At 43.0% G+C, this 24,745-nt stretch overlaps 1 protein-coding gene across 1 annotated transcript; it reads right to left on the bottom strand.

Annotated features, from left to right (window-relative positions):
* Nucleotides 1-22,243, bottom strand: LOC107124495 (cytochrome b-c1 complex subunit 1, mitochondrial). The gene is made up of 13 exons (XM_015427974.1): nt 22,127-22,243; nt 19,274-19,414; nt 16,939-17,025; nt 14,330-14,459; nt 12,127-12,325; nt 8,898-8,977; nt 8,102-8,217; nt 7,367-7,510; nt 5,680-5,840; nt 3,240-3,325; nt 1,472-1,560; nt 1,116-1,191; nt 1-244 (listed from the first exon to the last, which is right to left on the bottom strand). The coding sequence occupies exons 1-13, from the start codon at nt 22,199-22,201 to the stop codon at nt 180-182; spliced, it is 1,449 nt and encodes a 482-aa protein (XP_015283460.1). The 5' UTR covers nt 22,202-22,243; the 3' UTR covers nt 1-179.
* Nucleotides 22,244-24,745: the final 2,502 nt, after the last annotated feature.

Genomic DNA, 24,745 nt, shown 5'->3' with positions numbered 1-24,745 from the left:
TTCAGCTGAAATTTAATTTATTTAGCTCTCTGATACATCACACTAAACTGGTTGAAAAGAAGAACATTTGTCCAGGGATGCATCTTGCCACAGGCACCCAAGCAATGCACAAGGTCAGACCCCAGAGGTGTCCATTCAATAACCATGTCGCCTCATTTCCACCCTATGCAAAATGGAGCCTAGAAACGGAGCCAGTACATGGCACTGCGGACACGGTTGTAGTCTGGAAGCTGTTCAATAGGACCTGAGGGAGAAAAGAATTGGGTCAGTTGAAATACAGGAGGCAAAACTGGCACTATTTCAGCCCTATCAAACCTGCAGAGGTCTTCAAAAGAAGTCAGGCCTAGTGAAGAAACTTATTGGACTACCATATTCTCAAGATAACTTCCAACAATCTCTTTTCTAGGCTCCCTCAGCAGACCAAATCCCCATAGGATAAATTAGATTTAACATGACTGTACTTTGTGGCAGTCTCAGACAAGATAGTGCTTTGGGGTGTGGGGTGTGTGTGTTTGATTTTGTTGACTTCCATGTTTTGTCTGGAAACTCCTCCCAAAAGAGCTTTGCTTTCAAGGCCAAGATGGAATGTCAATAATTGCAGGTTACAGTTACTCGAACTAACAAAAGTAATTCTGGCAGGTTTTCGAAGGGAATCATTGCCTTGGCTGACAGACAATATTCAGGAATGCTGCTGTGAAAAGCCACCCCACCTTCCAGTGTTGACTAACTTAGCATGACCCCAGAAGACTTTTTCCACCCTCCTAAGGAACAATTAGTGGGAGAGAACCTTCCCTCCTCCTTCTTGTGCAGTCCACTGACCTTCCTGTAATGCTGCTACTGGGGGACAGGGGACCCCACAGAAGACCAGGAGAGGCAAATGGAGGGTTTGCATTGGTGGAAATTACCCCTCCCCTTTCATTAGTGAAAAGGTTAGTCTGGATCCAACCCAGTGACTAATCTGGCATAGCTAATTATAGCAGCCCAAATGAGAGTTTAAATAACAGACTCAAAGCTACCAGCGCCAACCAAAGAGGTCTCTATGGAACCAGTTACCATTTAATACCTACTGCGTTTTTACCTCCCAAGTAGTAAATACACAAAGTCTAGTCACTCACCTACTGCTGCAACAGCTGGGCATTTGTCATACAGGTATTTGCTGCAAACCTCCTGCACAGTCCTGGCATCAACCTCCTAGAAGAAGTGCCAGAGAAATTCAAAGAGTCACACTTCAAACACTAAAGCTAGAGGCCTTCTTTGCCACTGAAGCAGATTGCCAGCCAAAGATGAGTGCTTTGCCAGTCAGGACACAAGAGTTTGTTTGTTTTTTAAACAACTGGTCTAATCTTCTAGGAAACCTTGTGTCATGTACAGACTTTCTCTGTCTCTGTCTCTTTTTAAAAAAACTGATAGGACATTTTTTGTTATTGCATGGATACTAGCAAATTTAACTTCACAAACCAATAATACATACGGAAATTCTGGCATCCCATTCTGCCAGAGATATCCGACGTCCGTAGTTCAATACATGACTTCCAATAGTCTCACATACAGGCGTGGTACCTGGAAAAGATAAACTCTGTCCATCAGCAGAGTCCTTAGATGGTATGCAGCCTTTTATGAGGTGAGGAGTAGTCTATTAAGGGTACAAAAGCAACACCTACTCTCACACAATGTAGACTAGTTTCTTGTAGCCTTGTGCTCCTTTTAATAATTTATTCAACAAAGCCACAACAGAACAGATTTCATTCTGAGGTATAAATGAGAAGAACTTGTAGGTCTTACTTTTCTCCTTTGTTGACATTCCTGGAGTGACGTGCCACTTCATTTAAATGGTAGGCTTATAGCCACGGCAATAACACACTTCATGCATCTGATGAAGTGGGTTTTGGGTTCATGAAAGCTTATATCACAATAAGCTTATAAGTCCTTAAGGTGCCACAGTGCTCCGAGTTATTATCGCTGAAGCAGTACAAACATTTACAACATGGGACTCAAAAACAGTTCAAGCTGTGTGATTTTAGGGGGCTGCCTATTCACACTTGTTGTTGTTGTTCAGTCGCACAGTCGAGTCCGACTCTTTGCGACCCCATGGACCAGATCACGCCAGGCCCTCCTGTCTTCTGCCGTCCTCTGAAGTTCGCTCAACTTCATGTTCGCTGTATCTACGACACTGTCTAACCATCTCATCCCTTGCCATCCCCGTCTTCTTTGACCTTCAATCTTTCCCAGCATCAGGGTCTTCTCCAGTGAGTGCTCCCTTCTCATTTGGTGGCCAAAGTATTTGAGCTTCAGTTTCATTATCTGGCCTTCCAGGGAACAGTCAGGGTTGATTTCTTTTAGGATTGACTGATTTGATATCCTTGCAGTCCAAGGGACTCTCAAGAGTCTTCTCAGGGCATATTTCCTAATTGCTGGTTGTTAAAAAAGTACAGCCCATGATGACCCTTTACATTATGCTATGAGGAGGGGAAAGAGGGCTGACTGCGTGGACGGGTGATAGCGGTGCAGTTCCTCATCCAGCTAGGGCTTCGTCCCACTTTAAATCACTGGCAAGGACTGCAGCAGTAACGCTTTCCTTCCAGCCATCGTGGAGAATAATGGGCCTCCACTCGGCCGAGTAACAAATCCTCACTTCTGAACGAAGGGGAAAGGAAAAAGAAAGGGGAAGGATGGAGTCAAGGAAAGCATCAGGAGACAGCGTGGACCCGACAGGCCCTGCCTGCATAAAACCGCAGTATTTCACCTGTAGTACTGAACTATGTAGTAGTACATATTGGCAAATTTAAACATGAACAACTTGCCCCTTTTCAGAGTGGCACGGTATGCACTAACATACCCATTTCCTTACTGCAGACAATGAACTGATGGTAAGCTATTGGTGTGCCACAAGCTTCACTAGGATTCAAGCACACCATGCAGCTTGAGTTTTTAACCCAGGTGGGAGTCAGGAATAAGGAGAAACTTTGCACAAGCCTACTTGCAACACACTTTTCACAGTGTGAAATCTGCTCAGAGGACGTAGCGGGAAAAAGCTTGAGTCGAGTGGCACCTTAAGACCAACAAAGTTTTATTCACAGTATAAGCACTGTATCTGAACAAGTGTACTTATACCATGGATAAAACGTCGTTGAAGGTGCCACTGGACCCAAACTTTGTTCTGCTGCTCCAGCCAACATGGCCGCCCACCTGAATCTAAAGGATGTAGGTCTGACTGGATTTAAGAGCTACTTAAGACATACCATCCAGAAGAGACACAAAGGTGCTTCGAAGGATGTTTTTGGCCCTCTTCACATCGCTCTCCGTCACACTGGTACACATGCGCATCCTATGCCAGGGAGGGGTGGGAAGTGCAAAGAGGGGAGGAGAAGGGGGAGAAAGTTAACCAAACACCTCTAATCTTCTTTCACTTTGAACGCAGACTTAACAATAAATCTTTACCAAGGCTGCTAATCAGCTGGCATCTTCTGAAAGTTATGGGCTTTAAAGAAATCGGGTCCAACAACCATGTATCTGCATGATGGAAGCAAAAAGTTTGAAATACGGCACAAAAGTGAAACAGCTAAATACTGCAAAGAGTATTTCCAAATGCCCCTTCCTCAGTGGTCCTCTATGGTAGCGGTTCCCAACCTTTTTGGTGTGGTGACCCACAAGTCCAAATTTACTTGATATGGTGACCCATCAAAGGCTAGCCAAGGTTTTTTGGCATCCTAGGCAAACTATGGCCTTGGCATCCATCTAGTTCAGCATTCCCCTTTTTATAGTGGCTAAACAGATGTTTTTGAGAAACCAACAAACATCACACAAAGTGCGCAGCTGCCCCCACTAGTGGCACTCCAGCATACACAGCCTTTGCACGTGGAGGCTACATTCTAGCTTTTGACTTCCCTTTCCTTCTCTCTGACTCCCTCTAATCCCTCCTAAGATTCTAAGAAACTAACTCTAGTTATCACTGGGATGTGTTTTACTTGATCAACATGTATATGCCATGAGGAAGAATAGACCCTACTGTTTGACATGGAGGATACTGTTTCCAAGGTCGCATCTTGGTTTCCAAAAAAACAAAAGGAAATAACGGAAAGGGCAGAGGCAAGAATTAGGGAGGTTGGGTCCCGGTCCACAGATTGGGAACACTGCTTTAGGATAGCCATTTCCATTTCATTTATTAGCTTCATTGATCCGAGGTCTTAAGCCAAACATGCAAAGCTTTATGATAGCTAAAACACGTAACTAGGAACTGGCACAAAACAGCAGCATATTCAAAATTCTAGTAGGACTAAGATATTCTTCTATACTTTTTTTTTAAATTTGATTTTTTAGTGTTCTTTTTTTAAATTTTATTTTATTAATATATTCTTCTATACTTTCATGTGCTTCACTATCTCCTTCCTTTAGTTCCCTTCCTCTCTCCAATCCAACCCCATGTGTGTGTGCGTTAAGTGCTGCCAAGTCACTTCTGACTTATGGTGACCCTATGGATGAATGTTCTCCAGAATGTCCTGTTGTTAGCAGCCATTTCCAGGTCTTGCAAACTGAGGGCCGTGACTTCTTTTTCTTGAGTCAATCCACCTCATGTTGGGGTCTTCCTCTTTTTCTGCTTCCTTCAACTTTTCCTTGAATCATTGTCTTTTCCAGTGACTCCAACTCTATACTGCCCCCTTTTCTCCTTCAGACACCAACCAATAACTTCAAAACACAGAAACAATTCAGATTCTATCAGCACTACTTGCATGATTCTCTTTTGTGTCAAGGATTCCCAGATTACATCAGCATTGTTGGAACTGCCTTTAAGGACTTTCTTGTGACACACTGAATGTGGATATCTTCCTGCAGTCCCTCTCTGACAGAGACTGCTCCTCATCTCTATGGTTACAGTGCTGAATTACAAAACTGGCTGTTTTCTCCAGGGTAACTGGAATCAAATGGCTTAATACTCTAATAAACATCCTATCATCGGATACCATGAGCCTGTCCAAAAGAAACCATCAAGAGAGTGCTTTTAGTTTTCCTTAAAATCTTGGATACAAAAGTGATAGATAAAATAATGGCAGCCGTCTTCAACATGTGTCTGTAAGCACAGGAGAGAGCTTTATATGGAAATATGATGTTACAACACTAGACTATGCAAAAAGAGAGACTGAAGTACTCCTAGTGGAATTCAACAATAGTACAGAGAATGGCTCAGGTGGTCTGAAGCACAGAACAAAGTTTGAGTCCAGCGGCACCTTTAAGATCAACAAAGTTTAATTCTGGGTATAAGCTTTCGTGTGCATGCACACTTCTTCAGACTGACAGAAGTGTCAGCATGTTAAAGTCAGTCTGTAAGATCCAGGAAAGCTTCTAGATGAAAAATTAGCAGATATCTCACTTCCTATGACACCAAGGAATGCCCACTAACTCTGAAAAAGTGTCACAGATGGACTGCAGTGCGCGGAATTGACTTAATGGCACTTAACACACACACACATGGAGTACCATTTTCTGCTTTAATATATCATGTCTAATACTTTATGTTTTGTTTCATACTGCTGTAACCTTAGTCCTATTACATTGCTTATTAGATGTCTCATCCTACTGACTGCACTGATTTACACTGCGTAATCCTTCTTGAGTCTCAGCGAGAAAAGTGGACCATAGCAAAGTAAGAAACATAAAATAAGTTGGCAATGAAGGCACACTCACCATTCACCCTGGGCAACATGCATTGTATCTTCTATATTCATTTTATCAGAAACAAAATGAAAACCAAAGAGACCAGTGTCGGAATAGCAGGTGTTGAAGGTCTGGAAATTGTGGCATAACTTGTGCTCCACAGAAGCTGCAGCCAGCCTGCTAGACTGATTCTGTAAATGAATAATTACATTCCTTAAGACTTACGGGCTTCCCCAGAGGGCCAAGCTTCAGTTTACCAAGCTGCTAAGAGAATAGAGATCTGGTGTCATTAACACACTGCACACAGTGAATGTGGATGAAACCTACTACAGTCCATCTGTGGCAAAGTCTGCTCCCTGACTATACAGATACAGTGAAAATGCAATCCTGCCAATTGAAGAGGCTACCTAAGACATTACTGAACAGTTCAAACTCAGGATTCAGTTACCATATTCCCTAGCGGTTTTAACAAAATTCTCTTCTCCTCAAATTTTGGGCATCATATCTACAAAAGGTAAAGCAAGCATACAAGGTTGCTGCCTTACACTGAGTCAGGCTAATATTAGTCTATCTATCCCATTACTATCTACTAGCAGTCACTCTCCAACATAGTAGAACAAAGTATTCCCTAGCTCTACCTTCCTAGATGCCTTTACCAGGAAATGCCAATGGCTGATCCCAGGAACTCCTGTATTCTGTGATCTACCAGAATAGCTACACTGAGCCACAACTTTTTTTGGCCACTTACTCTTTGTGTGGCAATTCAATTCGGTTTATTATGATCAAAGATCAGCAAATCCCTTAAAATGTTACATATAGTGCTTTATTTGTCCAGGACACCTAGGAACACATACTCAGGATTACATATACCTTGCTGAATAATCGCACAGCAGTTTGTAGTTCTGTTCTTCTTACTCATCTAGTTCTGTTCTTTTTACTCACCAATTGTTTGAAGAATGCAACAGATTACTGTGATGGAAGGCATTTTTTTTCCTTCTCTGTTCCCACCTGTGCATATCTCAACTGCTCAAAAGACTGCTGACTTGTTCAAACAGTCCTACAACTTGAAGTATAGCCTCACATTCGATAAACTGACTTATCGTATTGGAGGTGGCCAATGAAGCAACCTTTGTTTTAAGTTCATCTCTTGAAAACTTAAAGATAAACAGCTTTGCTTCAGACAACCACAGCCTCTTCAACAGACCTGCCTCCCTACTTCAACACAAACGACAAACATCATTACTTTTTAGCCATGTCAGTGAGTTAAAAAAAATCTATAAGGTCCAGGAAAGCTTCAAAATATTTAAGACAACATCTCCAGTCCAGAATGGTGATCATGATACCAATTTAAGGACATATTCTCACTTGCTGTTACACATTAGTAAAGGTAAAGGTTCCCTTGCTCAAAAGCCAGTCGAGTCTGACTCAAGGGTCGCGGTGCTCATCTCCGTTTCAAAGCTGAAGAGCCAGCACTGTCCAAAGACGTTTCCGTGGTCATGTGGCCGGCATGACTAACCACCAAGGCGCACGGAACGCTGTTACCTTCCCACTGAAGTGGTACCTATTTATCTACTTGCAATTTCTTGCTTTCGAACTGCTAGGTTGGCAGGAGCTGGATAATGTTACACATTATAGCCATGTAAAACAGTAAAGAACACAGGAGGATAATCCATTATTGGAAACATAAAATGCCCATTCTAATACTTTATGGTCTTACCTTACCACCCCCAAAGGTGAGATCGTAGCGCCCGATGACTGAGTTCGCTACCAGAAGGGGAATATTGTCTGGGTTGGCCCATCCTGGCCCTTCTACTGCAACAGCAACATGAGCCAGAGGTAAAGCATCATCTCTGACTCTGATCTGAAAAGCATTAGAAAGACGGGATGCAAAGTACAATCAAACCTTTTCTGCAGAAACAAGATTTCCCCTTTTGCCTATTACAGAAAGGCTATTTCTCCTTCGCCTGTTATAGAAAGACAGAGTCCCATTTACATGTAATGCTGAAAACCGAGGCCCAAACACAGGAATGAGGCAGGGGTTCAGAGACAGGCGGAACAGCACGGCAGATGGCACAGTGAGTTCATGAAAGAGAAGGGAGCAGAAAGAGAAAACATCGTCCCTCGGCCTGCTCCCAACCCCAAAGCACTGAAACCGGGATTAAATGAGAAGTGGGACCAAATGCCGTTTTCAGCTGCATCTCTCTTCCCACTACATGTGTTACACTGTGCTCATCTATTCCCTGGCTTCAACATACATTCAGATCACAGCAGCTCTTTGCCGTGCAACATGTGCAAACACAAACATCAGAGAGGGGAATTCAAGGCTGGAACTGAATCTGCTATACGTACAGACTTAAGAAGCTGGTTCCTAAAAACTGCCTAAGCAAAAGGTCCACTGAAATCTGACATTCACACGCTACCTGCTGAGGATGCCTTGTAAGTAAAACTCTACCTCACTCCCAGTGAAGCGGCAGCGTGGAAGAATGGGCACTGCATCTTCCTTGTACTGATATGGAACGTTGCCGAAGTGCTGCTTGGCAAGGTCTACTAGTTCTTTGTGACTAACACCTGGCAAAGAGAGCAAAAGGAGTAAGTAACTCATCAGTATGGTGATTTTCATTTCCAAGAGGTAGCAGTAAACTAAAAAATGAACAAATGTTTCTTTTAATATTCTAAAAGCTACGTTAAAAGCAGTTCAGCACGTTTCATGTACTTACAGGAAGGTTCATAGACTCCTGCCATCCACACAAAACTACCAATGGACCAGTCAGTCACTGTGATGCCACTGCCAACCTATTCTTCCTGCTCTATGACAAGGCAACACACAGAAACAGGCCTACCTGCTAGCTCAGTTCTACTTGCTAGCATGCCCTTTACAAAACCAATAGGAAAAACATTGAGAATATGATCTACTTGTAACATAGGGCTTACCCTTGTAAACTCCCAAGGTTTCTTAACCCATTGCCAAGCAACACATCTAAGGATCAGTGAACCACATTCTTACGAAGGAGAACAGAGGCACTAACATTGCCATCATGGAACCTGTTTCCTTTCCTTTTTATGATTTGACTCTGCCTCTTGCAGCAGACTGATCTTGCTTCATAAAGTCTCACCAACTGCCCAGTGCTGGCCTCTGCTGGACCATGGGCATGCAACTGCACAACAAGAAGCTGCATCCAAGGAAGAAGCAGAGTGTTTGAAGGAGGAGTTCTGCACGACTTATACTATACCATTAACACAGTACTAACCTCCAGCAGCTGCCAGGACCATGCGAGGAGCTTTGAAGTGAGTCTCAATGTACTCTACTAAATCTGCACGAGACAAAGTCCTAAGGAAAACACACAGACAATAATGTTAAATCATCTACAATACGCAATTCGGATGAAGCCTACTGCGTGGAATGATGATCAGTCAGAGGACAGGCATCTAAAGCAGTACCGCTTTACTTACTGTAAACATTGTTGTTAGCCGCCCTGAGCCACTGGGTAGGGCGGGATAGAAATCGCAAAATAAATAAATAAATAAATAACACATCTCTAAATTCTGCCTTTCATCAGAACAATTTTTTCACTGTCTAGCAACCACTTATATAATAGGTATTTAAATCCAAGCTGGAGTTATATTTATTGAATGCAGAAAAGAACAAGACCAATGCTGAAATCAAGGAAGAGAAGAAACAAAATGATAGTGCAGTGGGAAAAGAAACTGCATTTCACTCAAGGATACATACGCATTTTGCATGCAACTTTGCCAGGGGATTGACCTGTTTATGTCAGTTTTGTATGGCTTGTATCTCTGAAATTATGTATGAACAGCTCAGTCTGAATATATTTAGCCCAGTTATATAAAAGAACCTCAAATATTTCACCTATGGATAAGACAAAGTATTTGTATGGCTCCTGTAAAATAGTTTTTATCAAGCTGTGTTTGTATTTTTATAGAAATTGTCTGCCTTTGGTTTTTAATTTTCTGTAATACGTATGCTTGATATTGAAAGTTTTTTTAAAAATCTTTTGCACATGTTGGTGTAGATCCCCTGATGAAGCAGTGTCCACAACACACAGGGATCCTTGAGTGAAATAAAAGTTATTTTCCCTCTGCACCTTCTTTTTTTCTCCTCTTCCATTAAAAGACTGAGCCAAGCATCAGGTGATCCCTATTTCAAAACTAACCATACCCGTATATTAGCAATAATTAGCAAATGTGTTGCACCTGAACTTAAGAGACATTGATTCAAATCTTACTCAGTCATGGTCTCAAAGTGGTAATATTAGACATGTCGTTATTTCTCCCTTTCAATTCCTACACCATGGTATGGTGAGAAAGTCAGAGTAAAACTGGAACTCTCTAGGCTCCAATTCCCACTCACCTGTAAAGTTCACTGGGTGACCTAATATACTCTCAGCATAACCTACTTCACCTTACTGCCGAGATAACCATCTAAGCAAACCTAATCTACATGGAGACTTACTGAAATGTAGTAACTAGATCAGAAAAGGATTTGCAAACATTAATAAAGCCCTGGTCACCTACATTATATGCATGTACAGTATTGCAGTCATTAGTCCTTTAAAACTGTTTTTTGTGCCCCCCCGAAAGGGGATTTTTTAAATTTGCATTTCTAAAATAACTACATAACTATAACGAAAAAAGGGGAGGGGAAAGTCTACAAACTAAGGGAGACAGAACAGAAGGCACTAAAAGCCCAAGTGTAGAAGGTTACATATGCTTATAGATACAAAGTTGTAACTCTTAACAATTAGCTTCCGACATGAGGAGTTTCCTTATTCATCGCTTCAAGTTAAAATCCAGCTTATCTGTCTAGACAGAGAATAGTTCCAAAGCTAATTAAGAAGTATAAAAGACATTGACATCTCCCATTACGCTTTCCCTCCCTTCCCACAAACACGACGTTGTGGAACCTAGATTCTCTCAGTCCATTCAGTCATCGCTTCATCCTCTTTCTTCTCTGTTGATTCTTCTTTCATAAACAGCTTTAATGAAACAGCCTCCGTCCAGTTAGTACCGCTTCTTTTTCAAGGGCTTTCACTCGCTTGTTGCTTCCTCCGCACTCTGGTTAGAGAGACCAGCCGTTCACTTTGCATGCAGATTTTATAGTACAAGAGTAATCCACCCTTTATTATCACTTTTTGTTCTGCTTGCCACCATCCAATATAAGCTAGACACGGTCTCAATTTCGTCCACAATCCACAACTCGCTGCTTCTCGCTGTAAACACTGTCCCTTTAAAAGTATCGCCACGTTTAGAGCCATTCCCGTCGTATACCCTACTTTAGCCAGCAGATGGCACCCGATTTTATGCTATAGGAAGAGTCTATGGTTAGGTCACCTGACCTAGCCCTCCGTTTTTATTCTTATTTATTTATTTATTTACTTAGATTTATACCCCGCCCTCCCCTGAGAAGCTTGCGTCCCACCTTCCTCAAAGTCTCCGATCGCCATCTTGGAGGGTTGTTTACATTTACTGATTAAAGTTGTCAAGGTCTCAAAGGTCTGTAAATGCTTTTATTGGAAAATTTCTCTGATCTAGTCCTTCTGCTGTAATCCATTGCTACTGTTAGCTCAGTCCCCCATCATCCCGCTTCGTTCAATCGCTTGAGGGGGTAGGGCGTCCCCTCCCCCTTTAGTTTGTGGGGGCTTCGCAACAGGCTCCTATGTCTCGCTTTAACTTAAACTCACTCATCCGTCTTCAAAAACGATCCAACAGGTCTCCCTGGGATCTCGCTAGGCAGAGTAGAATTGCCAAACCTTCATACGCTTGTTCCGGTGGCTGCTTCGAGTCCAATACTGGGAATCAGGGCAGGACCTTCGGGGCAGAGAGTAGCCCCCCTGTGCCAGCCGACGGCCGGAGGTAGGGATCTCCAAAGCTCCCTGGCTAGGAGCCCATTGCTTATGGGCTCCATGGGGGAGCGCGCACGATAGCGCTCCCTCCTAATCCCCGATTCATGGCACACGTCTCTCGGAGGAGCCAAGAGACGAGGCCATCGCTGAAGCGCCGAAAACCGGAAGCATCAGTCCTTTAAAACTGTTGTTATGATTCTAAAGACAGAGGGCTAAACAAAACAGTCTGATAAGATGCATGGTAATGTTGGTTCTGATGGGGATGTGTTCACAGTATTTCTTACCTATGAGTGATGTATAAGGCAGCCACCACCGCTGTGCTGGATCATCCCAGGAAGGCTTTCCAGGTCACCCTCCTGGGAGAGCTGCAACCACCTTCTCTGTCAGCCCCACAGCTCCTACTAAGGCCCCATTCCTCGGCCATACAGATCTTCTAAAGATCTCTGATACAGCTGTGCTGATGGTAGTACAGAGCTGCTATCCAGCCCCCCCCCCCCCAGCCCGTTTTATATAAAAAAAATTACACTCAGCATGAAGAGGGGTATAAAAGAAACAACTGTAGAACATAACTTGACAGGGCAAAGGAAGCAGAAAGCATTTTATATGGGAGGCTTACTTTACATTCTTTGTTGTTCCTTCAACAGTCTGACTCAAAGCAGTGCCTTGGTAAGCTGTGGCATGCAGGTAATCAAAGACAACATCGGACAAGCTGCCATCAATTTCTTTCATCTCCTGAAGAATGACATTCCGCTCCTTCTCAATCTGGGAATCCTCCAGACTGCAGTTCTGTACCGCATCAGCCAGAATCTCAACAGCTAAAAGACACATAAAAGTATTCTCTTTATGTCAAACAGCGAGAGTGAGGAGATTTGAGCTTTTTTAGGTGAGAGGAGCCTAATTTGCAAAGTTTGTAGCATACAGTTTTTGTGAGGCCAAAGTGACAATACAGACAATTCCCCTCTTGCCTTCACCTAGCAGTGAAGGAAACGAATATCACCTCAACTTCCTATTCTTATATCTCTACTGGCTCCATAATTCCTTTCCTGCAGTTCTCTTCTATTTTTATTTTCCTATCCCAATTTCAGTCTTCTTACATTTGAACATCTTGCATGAGAAGAAAGGGTCTAGTGCTGGAGAAACATGTTCCACAGCGAAGCAGCATCTCTGCAAAGGAGGACAGCACTGTACAAGCAGAAGAGAGGCAAAGGACCAACCCTTTGTAAGCAATCTCTCTATTGCAACTGGTATTTAATGGCACAAAACTCGCAGATGCCAGTACTGAGATCTTTGCAAGGAGGAAACAAAATAGGAAGAGGTGACATCTCTCAGAAAGATGCAAACTCCAATGTGCTGAAAGAATGGCTGAACCATATAACGAAATGTCTGTCAAGACAGCACAACTTTACATTACTTGATAAACATGGGGCTTTTCCACATTTGTTTTGGCCCTGTACTGCTTCTGTTTATCCCCTGATTTCTGCATGCATTTTTGTGCCTCTAGTTTTCACTTAAGGTTGTTTGTTATTTCCCTGTTTTTTCCCTAGGTTTTTTTACGTCAATTTTTTCCCAATGTTTTGTCTGGAAACTGACTGAATCAGCTTTTTCCTCATGTATAATTCGTCTGTTGTTTTCTTTGTCCTGCCCACTCCCACCACCTCCAGCCCACTCTTTCATGACTAGAGTGCTGTGGTCAAACCACTTCCTCCCCTACCCTGAAGATGATTCCTTCCTTCCTTCTACAGTTTGGTGTAGTGGTTAAGTGTGCGGACTCTAATCTGGGAGAACCGGGTTTGATTCCCCACTCCTCCACTTGCACCTGGCTGGATGACCTTGGGCAAGCCGTAGTTCTTATAAGAGCTGTTCTTGAGAAAAGAGCAGTTTCGGTCAGAGCTCTCTCAGCCCCACCTACCTCACAGGGTGTCTGTTGTGGGGAGGGGAAGGGAAAGGAGTTTGTAAGCCGCTCTGAGACACCTTTGGGTAGTGAAGAGCGGGGTATAAACCCAATCTCTTCTTCTTCTTCTACAATACTGATATATCACTGGAGCATTGTAACAACAGACTTAGCCAGCTCTCTGAATTCCCAGATCTCCTTACATTAGAAAAGTAAGTCTCTAGTGTTCTCCCTCACAGAGATATAAGTAAAAAGGCATATCTCTGTGAGGGAAGAAGCTAGAGACTTACTTTTTTTAAGTGAAAGCTGGGAATTCAAAGAACCTGCTAAGCCTATTGTTACAATGCTCGAGTGACATACTGATATAGTGCCATTTTTTTAAAGTGGGGGGGGGGGGGTTTGCTGTGAAACCACCAATGACAACAGCACTCTCTTGAAAATCCTCATTACTGAAGGCATGTGCGGAAGAAAACAAACTGACTCCACAACTGTGAAAATGCAGAGGGAAGGCAGATATGCAGAAGAACCGTGTCCAAATGATTCCAGTACTTGTACATAGACTCTCAGGAAAACCAGGAGTAAGCTGAGTATACTGAAAAGCCGGCAGGGATTATACAAACCCATTTTGGGCATCTGAAAGCAACTGCTTCTTGCCAGTAATGCAATAACTTACTTACTAGCACTCGTTAGCAGTCTTTTGAGAACATATGGCAGATGTGTCCAAGAACTAATCAAACGGAAAATTGCTAACTGCTGGCTAAAATTGGCTTAAATTAAGACATCACTGCATGTGGAAGAACAATTAAAATTGAACCTTCTGCAAACACCCTAAGGATTACAGTTTTACCCCACAAAGTCAAGTTAAATGTACATGCAAAGAAAGCAATTTCTCTCTCCCAGTTCACAAGAAAGAGCTCAATGACACTACCTTTGGGCAAATCTTTGGACAAAGCTTTCATGAAGAAGGCTGTCTTCTCACGGGAGGTATAGCTATTGAGATGTGCACCCATGCTCTCCACTTCTTTTTCAAAGGCTGTGCCAGGGCGTTTCTTTGTGCCCTAAGGAGATATCAAAAGGCAAACTGGCAAGTCAATAGGTTCAAGCGCTTGCCTGTGGGTCACTGAAAGCTACATTCTGTCTCTCTGTGTGGCCTGGTGTCCTCCTTAGACCACTGGGCAGGATATAAACTCAAAGAAACAGTTCAGATGTTCAGCTATCCTGTTTCCATGAAATACTGTGACAGATTCTGTGTGTAATTTTGGAAACCAATACACATTAACAAATTAGTCTCCCTGAAGGTCTTAAGTCAGTTTGAAGACTCACTCTGATGTGACCAATCAGAACTATCAGTATAGTTTTATAAACAAACAAACAAAAACAAACCCACCCTCATGCTTCTCAAATACACTGGGTTGTGTGGTCCATCAGAGCAAACTATGTTCTGTTTCCATGAGGGGAGGAGCCTCTGGCCTCAGCAGGATATGCCTTGTCCCAAAGAGATGTGCTGCCCCTTCACTGAATGAAGTGGTAGGACACAACCCCCTTCAGCCAATGGTCCAAACAGCCTAAGAGCTCTTGCCAAGGAGGTTTTGAAGATGTAACATTATTTTTTTAAAAAAATCAAAAGGTGTAGCGATTTTAGTCTGTAGCAGCGAAAATAATCACCTTTTATGCCACCTTATGGATGAACTATAGAATGGCATGAACTTTTTATGGGCCAGAGCCCAGTTTTCAGCTGTATGAACTGCCGTGTTAGACACACAGAGATTATACCCACCCACAGATTACACCCAGAGGGGTGCAAAAGAAATAGGTTATAAAAAATGAGGCCCAAAGGGCATGAAAAGCAAAGAGTTGAGGTAGATCTGTAGCATTTCTGTGCAGATCCCAAACATGTTCAAGAACAGAACAGAATGATTCAATCACAACAGCAGTCATCAGCGGAAATACTGTTTCACTAGCTACAGTATGTTAACTTAATCCCTTTACTGGGGAAAAAAAAAACACCCCAAAGACTCCATTTAACCTAAACAAAGCAGAATTAACTTTGCTCAAACAAATTCCAGTCCATGACCTGACACAGCACAGCTAGTAAAACCAGTGACTGCTGTTCTGATTTAATCACTTTGTTCTTATCTCATATATACAAAGACGTTACAAATCAACTTCTATTCCTTTGAATTTCATAGCTTTTTGACCTCACCCTGGTGACAAACTTCTCTCTTCCTATTTATCTGCCAACTGAACTTCATGCATCTGATGAAATAAGTGCTAGTCCGTGGGGGGAAAAAAGTCACAATACATTTTCAGCCTTTAAGATGGCGATTTTGCTCATTAAGAAGATCCAGAGCCCTAAATAAAACCGAGGTGTGTAATTTTTACCAGTAGCTCTAAATCTCAAGCGGTGCTCTCTTCTAAACTTACTGAACTTTTTTTGGGACCGCCATGCAAAGTGACTTCACACAACTTTCCTTCTCCTCAACATAAGGTGCAGGGATCTCACTTCATTTAATACTGCACATGTTTATATTTTTCATGTTTCCTATGTATAAATATATAGCAACAGGCTGTATTTCATAGCCATTTGGAGCATTATGAAGAGGTGACTTCAAAATCTGCCATAGAGCCTCTTGAGTCCCTTCTTCCTTCCTGGTCCCACGACCCACCTACAGGAAAAGGGCAATCTACTTTTAGGTCTCAATATACTGTTTGGGAACTGCTGCTCTGGACAATGGGCTGGATCCAGCAGTCTGTGGACACAAGGACTGCAGGTCTTTCTCATTCATGTCTCCCCCCCCCCCCCCCCCAGTCTTTCCCAGCCCTGGGCAAGTTTACTCCCAGGATCATAGGACCTCCACAGAGCAATAGCTGTGAGAGTTGGGATGCTACAGTGGGGATGGGAAAGGGGGTGGAAAGGCCTGCTGGGGTGAGAGGAATGTAGAAGACACCTATGACTGTCCACATGTTATGCAGATGGATTGCTGGATCCAACCCCAATTTCCCCAATCTTGTTCTCAAAGATGACTAAACTTTAGGTCAGAAGCAATTCCCAAAGACTGCACTTATATTTAAGCACTCAGATAGGGGCATAGCAGAAAAAAGAACTTGGTTAAGAGGGGGGAAAACAATGCCACGAAACTTTTAAAAATCAGGCCAGTATAGCCTGGAATATATACATAGGCTCACATTAAGGAACAGTAATTTTTTTGAATTTATTTATTTATTCAATTTATATCCTGCCCTCCCTGCTGAAGCAGTCTCAGGGTGGCTTACATAAAATTTATTAGACAGATAAAACAAAGAAGTCAAATAAAATATAGATATAAACACAACATAAAGTGCTAGTGCAGATCATATGGCGAGAGGTGTTAGCAGCATCAGCATAATATGAATACAGTCAGCTAATATTTCACTCTGGGTCATATTTACAGTTTGGCACCCTTTTAAGACTTTTCAGAATTCAGAATGTTGGATAAAGAACACATAATCAGCTCTTTCATCAATCATCACAGAAATAAGGACAGCCTGTCACCTCACCTTGAATGCCAGATGTTCCACAAAATTGCTAACTCCATTGTTCTTTTCATTTTCATAACGGCTTCCGACATCAAGCCACACCCCTACCTGACATAAATGAAGACTGATTAGATATATTTAACAACAAACCTTGCTTTAGAAGAAATTGAATGCCATTAAAACAGTGCACTGAAATCAAGTGCTTAAACAGTGGTTCTACTGCATGAGGAATTATGATTTTATTTATTTATTTGATTTATACACTGCCCTCCCCATAATGGGCTCAGGGCGGTGTACATCAATGAACATAGTACAATTAAGACTATGTTAAAATGACAGATTGCACAGAATATCATAAAATACCATGTAAAAACAGAGAGATCAGATGTCAATCAAATCCAGGTGCCTATTCAGATGTCTAATCAGATCCAGGTCACTGATCCAGGCCAAAAGCTTGGGGGGATGGGGGATGATGACGTCTGCTGCCTCAACCAAATGTCCGGTGGAAGAGCTCCGTCTTGTAGGCCCTGTGGAACTGCAATAAGTCCTGCAAGGCCCTGATCTTGCAAGGGAGGTCATTCCACCAGGTGGGGGCCAGAGCTGAAAAAGCCCTGGCCCTGGTCAAGGCTAATCGGATGTCCCTAGGGCCAGGGACCACCAAGAGATTTTGATTTGTGGACCTCAGTGCCCCCAGGGCTCAAACGGGGAGAGGTGGTCTCGAAGGTATCCTGGCCCCTGGCCGTATAGGACTTTAAAGGTAAGCCCCAGCACCTTGAAACGGATCCGGAATTCAATATGCAGCCAGTGCAGCACTGGGTGGATACGAGCCGGCACAGGTGTTGCCATCAACACCTATGCTGCCACGTTCTGGACTAGCTGCAACTTCCGGAGCAGAGTCAAGTGCAGTCCCATGTAGAGAGAGTTACAATAGTCCAGTCTGGAAGAGACCATTGCATGGGTCACTGTAGCTACGGCTCGGGGAGTGAGATATGGGGCCAACTGCCTAATCTGTCTCAGATAGAAAAAGGCAGACCTGGCAGTGGCAATGACCTGTGTCTCCATGGAGAGGGAGGCATCCAGGAACACCCCCAGGCTCTTCGCCCCCGAAGTAGGCATCACTTGCTGGAAACATATAAACTGGAGTTTGCGATTATAATAAGTTACCTCAGTGCTATATTTGATTCACCTTGGACATTTTATCCCTGATTTTACCTGACCTTTTCCCCTGTACATTGAACAAAATATTTTGTTTATCTAAACTTTAAAAAGCCTCTAATGTACCATGTTCAGACGTGTAACTTAAGAGGGTAATCTTGTCTCTCCCCCCAAGTTTCTGGGCTGAGCCAGCATCAAAATTTAATAAAATAACAGGGTGGGACAGCCAAATTTCTTCAGAAAAGAAGAAAATAAAGGGGCTGCTCAGAAAGGACGAAAAAAACTGAGGGAAAATCCTGTGTCTGAGTGAAGGAATGGGGCTAGGTTGTCATGGGGGACACTCTGCTGGTGGGGAGAGAAGACGTATTTAGATTGGTTTTTTAACTTTTTTATAAGTTTTGTTTAAATGTGTATCAATTTGTTTTTATATTGTTGTCACCCACCACCCATTTTATTCAAAATCTAAGCATCATTACATACACCACTGGATTTTGGTCTAAATGTAAGAGATTATAATTCTAAACTCAATTGTAAAGGAATAAATCCCACTGAATTAAAAGGGACTTATTTCTGAATAAAATGTATTCACTTCATTTACACCCCATCCTTCCCAAAGCAGTTAATATTGTCCTCTTTCCCCCCAAAACGACAGGAAGGTTAGGCTAAGGGTGTGTGACTGGCTGAAACAGGCATGCCATTTGCCTGCTTCTGTTGGGCATTCCCCCACTGGCAGGGTCCTCCCATCATCCCTTGCTTCTGGGTCAGCAGGAGAAACAATGAGAGGTGAAAACTCAAACATGACGTTAGTGCATCAGCTGATGCTCTGGAAACTCCAGAGTAATAGCACATCACACACCACATCTGCCCCCAGTCCTGCACCCAAAGCTCCCGGGGTACCATGCAAATGGCCTGGCATCCCAAGGATGCCCAGCAAACATCCATGGCAGAATGGGGATTCAAACCTGAGTCCCCTAGATCCCACACCAAACTTGTTGAAACAAAACACAGACATCCACAAGAAATGCTGAATTGTTGCGTTCTGCCTTCTCTGATCCAATTGGTAATTGGTTACCAAAAGGAACCATTTAGGGTTGGGTTAAGTTGCTTATTTATCTTGGTTTCTAAGTTCTAGAATTTTTGGCCTGTTTTCAAACGGCTACTTTCTGTCAGGAAACTCAGGACAAAGGCAAGTTAAACTTACTGTACAAGTAGGCTGGTTTGACTGTTCAGAAGCTACCCGAAAGCCATTGTCTAGAGTGGTGATCTCTGTCTCAGGGAGGCTATGCAGCACCTGGGCATAGGCTGCAGTACTTCCTCTTCTTGTCGAACTCCACAAGGCTGGCTAAAGAGAGGTCTACTATCAAACCACAATTTATAGAACAATGTGAAATTAACGATACACGCAGAAAAAGTCAGCTAATATAGATGCATGATGAAGCTTTAACATTTAATGATAAAAACATAAGAAAATAAGAAGAGCCCTGCTGGATCAGACCAGTGGTCCATCTAGTCCAACATCCTGTCTCACACAGTGGCCAACCAGCTCCTCTGGAGGGCCAACTACAGGGCATAGAAGCCGAGGTCTTCTCCTGACGTTGCCTCCCGGCTCTGGAATTCAGAGGATTAGTGCCTCTGAACATGGAGGCTCCCCTCAGCCACCAAGGCTACTAGCCACTGATAGATTCATGGTGGATAGGTCTAACTAATCCCCCTTTTAAAGTTGTTTATTCCTGTGGCCATCACTACATCCTCTGGCAGCAAACCCCACATTTTAATCACTCTCTGTATAAACAAGAATTTCCTTTTGTCCATTCTGAATCTACTGCTCATCAATGTCAGTGGTGCTCACGAGTTTTAGTATTTGGGGAGAGAGAGAGAAAAATTTCTTTGTCAACTCTCTCCACCCCATGCATAATTTTATAAACCTCTATTATGCCCCCCCTTAGTCTCCTCTTTTCTAAACTGAAATGTCACAGACTCTTCATCTTTTCCTCATTGGGAAGGTGCTGCAACCCCCTAATCTTCTTGTTTGCCCTCCTCTGTGCTTTCTCCAGCTTTGCAATGTCTTTTTTGAGATATGGTGACCAGAACTGTACACCGCATTCAAAATGAGGGTGCACCAGAGGATCTATATGGGGGCATTAAATGTTCAATGATGTATGGGATTATGGAACGCTACTTGATGGACTAAATACCATTCAGACACTGTGTAAATATTTATAAACCAATCTCCAAAATAAGAAAAAAATAAATTCCAACTCTCCAGACTGAAACACACATATATTTTACACACCCTGCTGCCAAACACAACACAAAGCTCCAAAACACAACAACTTGCAGTCTGCTCCAGGCAAATGCTGGACACTCACAACACAGAGAATAAGAGTTTACGCTTCTCATATAACTTCATACATACTAAACTGAAGAACTTTATTTGAGGTTAAAAAGAAGTAGCTTTAGCCCTGACCTAGATAGCCCAGGCAAGCCCGATCTCATCAGATCTCGGAAGCTAAGCAGGGCCAACCCTGGCAAGTATTTGGGAGGGAGACCTCCAAGGAATACCAGGACTGGGATGCAGAGGCAGGCAACAGTAAGCCACCTCTCTGAAATGTCCAAGCCCCACTAGGGGTCACCAGAAGTCAACTATGACTTCCAGGCACACACACACAAAATACTCACCAAAAAAGAGCACTTTTAGAAATACAAACAAGAAAAGGCCCAATACTTTTTGCTAAGACAAGCAAAACACCTTTCACTGGATTTTAACTTGATTTAAATTCCATAAACAGTATTGTAGGCTTCAGTAAAGACTCAGACTTGTGTTTCCAAAAAATTACGCTTAAAAATAATTGCGTGTAGCCAAAGCACCAAAACTATCCTTCACAGACTCTTCAGATTTTGCCATCATCAATTTCCCTGTACTCAACTCCCAAAAAGCACCTTACTAAAAGAAGCCCTAAAAATCCATTCACAGGATGCTGGGAGTGGACTACAACATGAACTAGGAAAAGATGACTTGAGTTTGGATACACAGTAAAAGAGTTATAGCAGTGCTTCACCACAGAGCCCTGCATTCAGAGTTTTCTGCACAGCCTCATATTTTACCACACCTCAATCACTTTTTCCAAACAAAGTTTCGGCTTTTCTTCAGGCAGGATACCTGTGCTTTTAACAGTAAAACAACAGGCAAAATTAAATGGATGTTGCTTTCCATCACAGCATCTTCATTCAAGAAAAGCTGCATCTTTTAATCTTCCACCTCTCACACAGCTGTAACAAGTAGTCAGAAAGAGACGGTAGCTCTGTATCACAGGAGAGCAGAAATTTTTCAGTCTACAATGAACATTAGGAGCCAGCCTTGTGATAAACTTCACCACATACTTAAATTCAGTTCATGCTTCTGTCTGGTTTCAAGCAGCATTAAAACTGTACAAAGTCCCAATTTATTCTGCAACACTCACAATCAGGAGAGGATTATAAATTGACATTTTCTTTTGCCCACCTGTTCAAGGGCTAATGGTAAAACGAAACAGGCACAGCCTAGTATAGTGCCATAATGAGGCTTAGTTAAGACGCAAAAACGAGGGGGGGGGGGAATCATAGTCCCAGGATGCCATAAAGGGTAATGCACGAAGTACTTAATTTTACACAGAAATAGTGCTACTAGGGATCGACCTTACAAAGGGAGCCCTGCAAAATTACCCCTGTGTGCGAAAAGTTTGCAGTTGCTCAAGAGCGAAGGAAGGGACTCCCACACGCACGATGCACACCCGTTTTTTAAAAGAAAAAGACAATGGTCCAAAATGGGCGCTGTGATGTCGCCGCATGGGCAAGGCGAGGGGGAAGCACAAGACCAAGAATACTTGCAAGCAATTATTCTTGTACTTAAACCAGTCTTGAATCAAGGGACAGGCGGCTGCAGCTGGGCCTGGCCTTGTTCCCCTTGACCTTCAGGGGAACTGAAGGCGCCTCAGCAGGTTTCCTCCGTACTCTTTTCTGATGTTCTCGCGCTGCCCTCTTCTGTGCACAGGAACACAGCCAAGCAACCACTCACCGATGACTGAGAACTCCTCAGAAGAGCCCGACTAGCAACACTACCCGCCGCCCGGCATACAGAGGACGCCGCCATCTTGCCCCAAGCAGCTTGACAGACGGACAAAAAAGAACAGCGCATGCGCCAGAGGAAGTAGGCCTCCCCCGCAAAAAAGAAAAAAAGCCCACGCATGCGCATGTGAAAGAAGGCTGTGCTATGGAATGTTTCTTTCTACCCGTATGATGTAGGCGGAGCGACATTTTTCCATAGAGATGAATTACAGAGCGGTCGTCATGCTTTTCATTACAGAGCCGAGACTAACCAGTGGTCTTTCAACCTAAATGCCAGAGACGTAGAGGGAAGCGAGCGATCAAGAGCTTTGGAAGGATCTTAAAACTATTATGACGCGATGAATTTCTGAGTCTTCAAAATGCCCCCACCGCTATTATTGTTTCCGTGGATACAGAAAAGGCAAGAACTTCCGGTCAAAACGCTTTGAATTGGAAGTCAAACTGGAAAACCTGTTCCATTGCAGGCAGCGAATGACAGTGTGAGCTGCGATACCATGCGACCCTGGTGTTTTTCTATCTTTACGAGGATAGGCATAAAAAATACCTTTCTCCCTCTACATTCATCTCCACTTTGTCTCTGCAGTCAACATGCTACTTAAGGTTGCCAGCTCTGGGTGGGAAATACCTGGAGATTTGGGGGTGTGGAACCTGGGGAGGGACCACTGCAAGGTACAATGCCATGGAGTCCACCCTCCAAAGCAGCCATAAGGACATAAGAAAAGCCAATGTTGGATCAGGCCAATCATGGCCCATCCGGTCCAACACTCTGTCACACAGTGGCCAAAAATACCAGGTGCCACAGAAGGTCCACCAGTGGGGCCAGGACACTAGAAGCCCTCCCACTGTTGCACACCTCCCCAGCACCAAGAATACAGTGCCTCACTTTCCCCAGAGTCCCTTGTGGCTAACAGCCACCGATGGGCCTCTGCTCCATATGCTTATGGAGATTTTTCTCCAGAGGAACTGATCTTTGTGGTCTGGAGATAAATTGTAATAGTGGGAGATTACCAGGCCCCACCTGGAGGCAGGCAACCATAATGTCACCTCTGTAACAAACCCCTGTAAATCTGTTTGCTGGGTGCAAAATGGGGGTGAGCATCTGCCCTATGAGCAGTGACCTGCTTCAGTCCACTTTCTGGGGGAAATTCTTCATCCATTGTCTTTGGCTTTCTAAGTATGTGCATATCCTTAAGTATTTCACATATAAAAAGGGGGATACTTGTGTATCTGCACTTTACTTATTTCCACATTTTTACAATCGTGGGAATAAGTACATTACAAATACAGACTTGTAATCTAGAAAAATAAGCAGTTTTATGGTATCTTATAGACTAACAAAATGTTATTACAATGTGAGTACATTTTGTGTGCTAGGGCCTACCTGCAAGGATGCAAAGTGTTTAGTTATTGCTGGAATGAAATGTTGTTAAATGGTAAGGTGTCACAAAATGCCAGTTTATTTTATTGCAACAGACTAAAATGGCTATATTTCTGGAACTGTAAATTACAAGTATTTTCATGCACTGTGTGAATTCCACCTCCACCCCGAAACATTGCTGAAGACCATTCTCCAGCTGCCCAGTGCTGCATTTGTCACTTTGCGTATCCTGACACAGCTGTCGAAACATGTCAGTAGGCTTCCATAGCAGATTCCTTGTTTTCAAATTTAAGAATACGTAATGGCACACACAGTGGATGTCCTTCTTGCCCTATTTACAAGGCACCTATAGCCTTGAATTCAATCCATGAACAATAGGCTTTTAACATATAGTTATTTTTAAAAGGAAATAAATACACCTGATTGTTGTTATGAAGCATTCTCTTGAAGGCCGTACTATTTAGGAAATACTATAATGGATGAATTGCTTATAGGAAGATTATTAAGACTTTCTATTACAACACTTCTGATAAAATTTTTTATTATAACAGTAACTCTGCAGATAAATTATTAATCACAGCTGAATTGTTAACAGTTTTAAAAGTTGCAAAAAATTGGATTAGTACTTTGCTCTAAATGCAGTTCAGAACAAGCAGACAGGTAGCTCAGGATTTCCCCACTCATCCATTTTATACTTATAACACTCTTGTTTGGTAAGAGGTTGAGAGAGAAGCAATGGACCAAAGGTCACCCCTTACTTCTCTTTTGGTAAATGTGATGAAGTCAAGCATGGTATAGGTACAGAAATCTGACTTCCAGTATTGAAATTATAAGTGTTTAATAAAAGAATAAATCACGTACATAATTTCTGTATGCGGCAGAACTGAGCAAAGATTAAAAGAAAAAAATAATAATTCCAATCCTTCTAACCCTGTTCTACATTTATCATAAGAAATTAAGAGCCATGCTGGATAGGGTTGCCAAGTCCAAATTTACTTACTGCGGGGGAGTCCTGCGCCATCCTGGGAGTCCATGCTGCTGCAATGACACCACCCGGAAGTGACGTAATCACGTTGGCACGTTGGGGGCGGGGCCACTAGGATTCGAGGAAGAACCATAGAGTTTCCCCTCAAATCATAGAGCGTCCCGCCCCCAACGTGGCCAGCGTGATGATGTCACCTCTGGGTGACA

This window comes from Gekko japonicus, unplaced genomic scaffold (assembly GCF_001447785.1).
Source record: "Gekko japonicus isolate JY-2015 unplaced genomic scaffold, Gekko_japonicus_V1.1 scaffold980, whole genome shotgun sequence".
NCBI classification, from domain to species: domain Eukaryota; kingdom Metazoa; phylum Chordata; class Lepidosauria; order Squamata; family Gekkonidae; genus Gekko; species Gekko japonicus.
Note: the sequence above shows the minus strand (reverse complement) of the source record. Positions and strands in the feature narration are given on the sequence as shown.